Source organism: Perkinsus marinus, assembly GCF_000006405.1.
Source record: "Perkinsus marinus ATCC 50983 genomic scaffold scf_1104296969786, whole genome shotgun sequence".
NCBI lineage: Eukaryota > Perkinsozoa > Perkinsida > Perkinsidae > Perkinsus > Perkinsus marinus.
In genome coordinates this window covers 96,129-99,468 of record NW_003202674.1, presented here as the reverse complement: position 1 = coordinate 99,468, position 3,340 = coordinate 96,129, and the positions used below count along the sequence as shown (strand labels likewise).

General features: G+C 49.1%; 1 protein-coding gene across 1 annotated transcript; it reads left to right on the top strand.

The window, feature by feature from the left end:
- Nucleotides 1-2,807: 2,807 nt before the first annotated feature.
- Nucleotides 2,808-3,228, top strand: Pmar_PMAR021977 (hypothetical protein; the record flags this gene model as incomplete). The annotated part of the gene is made up of 1 exon (XM_002767842.1): nucleotides 2,808-3,228. A coding segment is annotated over one exon (421 nt), but the record flags the coding sequence as incomplete, so codon positions are not given.
- Between the last annotated feature and the right edge of the window lie 112 nt (nucleotides 3,229-3,340).

The window sequence follows — 3,340 nt, the reverse complement described above, 5'->3', positions numbered from 1 at the left end:
TTACTAGATCGGATATGCCGAGCGTCTCGAAGGGAATTGATCTTACTGGGGACCACAGCCCAGAGCCTCAAGTTCAAGGACTGGCATCCTATGCATTTTACAGCGGCACTACAACGCTTGGCTAGAGTGGCTGAGAATTCGGACTTGCCTTTCGTGCGCTGCCTCGTTGGCACGGCACTTGAACAGAAACGACTGTCCTTTTATGAACCAGACCAGTATGGGATGCTCTTATGGTCTCTCGGTAAACTCGGGAGGAATTCGGCCGACAGGAAACTATACTCACAGCTGTTGGCGTTGGCGGGAGACCATATGGGTTCAATGTCGCCGCAAGCTTTGTCATCCGCTCTGTACGCCATTGCTAAGCACCAGGAGAGATTCCATTCGAGAGACGTGAGACAAGTGATGGAGTCCGCCATGAGTCGTCTCGAAAACCTTGACGATTTCAGTCCTCAGTCTGTTGCGAATATTGTGTGGGCATATGGTAAAGCTGAACACAGTATCAACTTGATTGCACTACAGTCTGTTGACAACCACATCGAGAGCAAATCAGCGGAATATGAAGGCCAGCACATTTCCAACATTCTGTGGGCGTTAGCAACACTGGGGTGTCCCGAGGGCAGTCGTATGGTCTTCAACACTGTCTCCAAAAGTTGGCTCTCGGTCCCAACAAAGCGAGCTTCGTTATCGCCTCAGAGTATGGCGAATATTCTTTGGGCGTTTGGGAAGACTCCGTGTGATTGGCAGAATTCAGCTTCCGTTGGGCATGCAGTTGTGGCGCTTGGAACTGATCTACTGTCACGTTTCCCTGAATTCGGGCCTAGGGGCATCGCTAACTGCTTGTGGGGTATCGGCATGTGGTCTAGTCGGGACCATGCAGTTGCCAATCTCTATTCCAAACTGCTCAGTTGTCTAGCGCTAGTGTTGCGGGGACAAATTCCCAAAATGAACGCAACTACTATGGTCTCATTGTGTTGGTGCTATGCTAAAGACGACAACCGACTGCTTCGTGAATTGGCTCGATCGGCGATGAAAAGCGAATGTGAGCTTTCTGCTAAGGACTACCCCACACTGTTCTGGTCAGCAATAGCTGTCTTGTCTCGCGAAGAGGTAGGGCTCTTGTGCACCTGGTTGGAGGGTACTACTCCGCGTAGCGCAGCTCAAGTTTCCAAGTGTCTGTGGGCTCTGGTCGATGCCGGGTACTTCGATGACGACCTTGTTATCAAACTGGTGGCTAGCATTGACTTTGACACTCCTGTCTCTCCGAAACACTATGCATCTATCGTATGGGCTTGGTCTCGGCTATCCCCGCTAGCACCGACTGATTGTATGGAGACCCTCTTTGAGTATCTGGATAGGATTCTACCAGCGTGTGGTATTGAAGATCTTGCTCAGCTGGCAGGGTCATTCGCGGTCATAGGACAGCACGACTTAGCCAACAGGTGCCTTGAAGCCATTCCTGTACAACTGTTGGAGACTCTATCGGAAGCAGGGGCATCGCAGGTTGCCCAAGCACGAGTCAGTTGCGCTGTTGCTGCCGGTGACGCGATCCCGTGCGGAGTCGTCTGGCCGTCACCTACCCCGAGCCACTTCCAACTTCAAGTGTTTGAAGCACTCAAAGGGCTCCATCAGAGTGTCAATGTTCAACAAGAGTTCGCAACTGCAGTGGGTCCGGTAGACGCACTGATATCTCGATCTGATGGGAGACGCATTGTTGTCGAGGCAGACGGGCCGTCTCATTTTCTGAGAGCTGCCCGAGGTGCGGATACCCGCCGTTTGAACGGCCGAGCCGTGTGGAAGGGAAGGCTCGTGAGTCGCTCGTTAAACGCCGAGGTTGTACGCGTGAACATCGCAGACTTCAGCAAGCACTATCTGACTGGTGGGAAAAAAGACGCTCATCGATTCGTCTGTGAATTGGTTGAAAAAGCTTTTATGTGTTCTGCATGATATTAATAAGTTTCTGAGTAGCACGTAGTTCCCGGTCTTGCGAGTGGTATCGGAGGTGGTTTGGTTTCTCCTTATGTCGAGGTCAACTGTGCTCGTATTTATTCCTATTTCATCCTGCTTGCCCCGCTGGAATAGTCCGATCCGTCTCTCTGGAACCAGAGCGCTGTTATATGTCGGCGTTTTTCATTGGCATCGTAGTTTGAGGAAAAGTCGTCAGAATGGGATTTTTCACTTTCATGATTTTTGCACATGGATGTAGAGTGTGGGAAAATATGCACCTGGACAACTACATGTGTTTCAATGGGTAAGTCTGAAGGAATTTTAGGAAATGCTCATAGGTTTCTGTACATTTTTATCTGAACTCTGTATTTGAACTATGAATCTCATATCCGAGCAGTGTTGGAATATATGTTTGGTTTCTTCACTACATCATGTGTTTGTGAGTTTAAAGTTCCACACTGACAGCACAGCCTAGTTAGAATCGCATCGATGCACATTAGCTCCCGAGGCATCAGTTTTAACCTTTAAATTGTTTATTTTCATCATGCGAATGAGTTTTGTCCACAGGGCGAGATAACCTCTACAATGTACTCCCTTTTGTCTCGGCAGGATCCGCTTCCACAACTTCACTACCTCATGAATTTCTACATACGACTTAGGGAGGATGTGCAGAAATATTAACACTTTCATCCTTAAAGTATTCTCAAATTTTCGACGCAGTTGACCATGTGTATATTTTCCTATATTGCTCCTGGTTGCTGTGCGTAGCCTTTGTGTCTGTGCTCTCGACGTGACCTATACAGGTGACCAACCGCGTATGACTTGCGAGTCGCCTCCAGTTCATTTCCCTGCATTTTGTCGCTATGTCAGCAACTCCTACCGTAGCTATCCAACTAGGTCAGAGCGCCGTCCTGTTGTCTGGTGCCATCTTTTTGGGTACCTTTGTTGCCGCGGTCACTATCTACAGTCCTCTGAGGGGCAGGTTCCTGTCACTTTACCAGCCTCGTCAGTGTATAGAGAAGTTACGATGTCCGCTGTCCTCGAGAGTCTATGGTGCTTTCATGGGTTGGATCCCTGGTATTATCAAGATCACTGATGACGAGCTCCTCGAAAACGCTGGCCTCGACGCGATAGCGTTTATCCGACTATTGCGACTTGGTACGAGAGTGGCCCTTGTTGGCTGTTTGAATGCTATCTACTTGATACCAGTGTATAAATACCAGGGTTCCGGACCGGGCAATCAAGATGAGCTCGCTAGGTGGAGCGTGGGTCACCTGGCGACCCGTAGTCCGTCAATGGTGTCCACTCTGATTGCTTCCTACATTACTTTTTCAATAACATTGTTTTTGATATATACTGAGTTCTCGTGGTACACAGCCAAACGGCATGCTTCTAT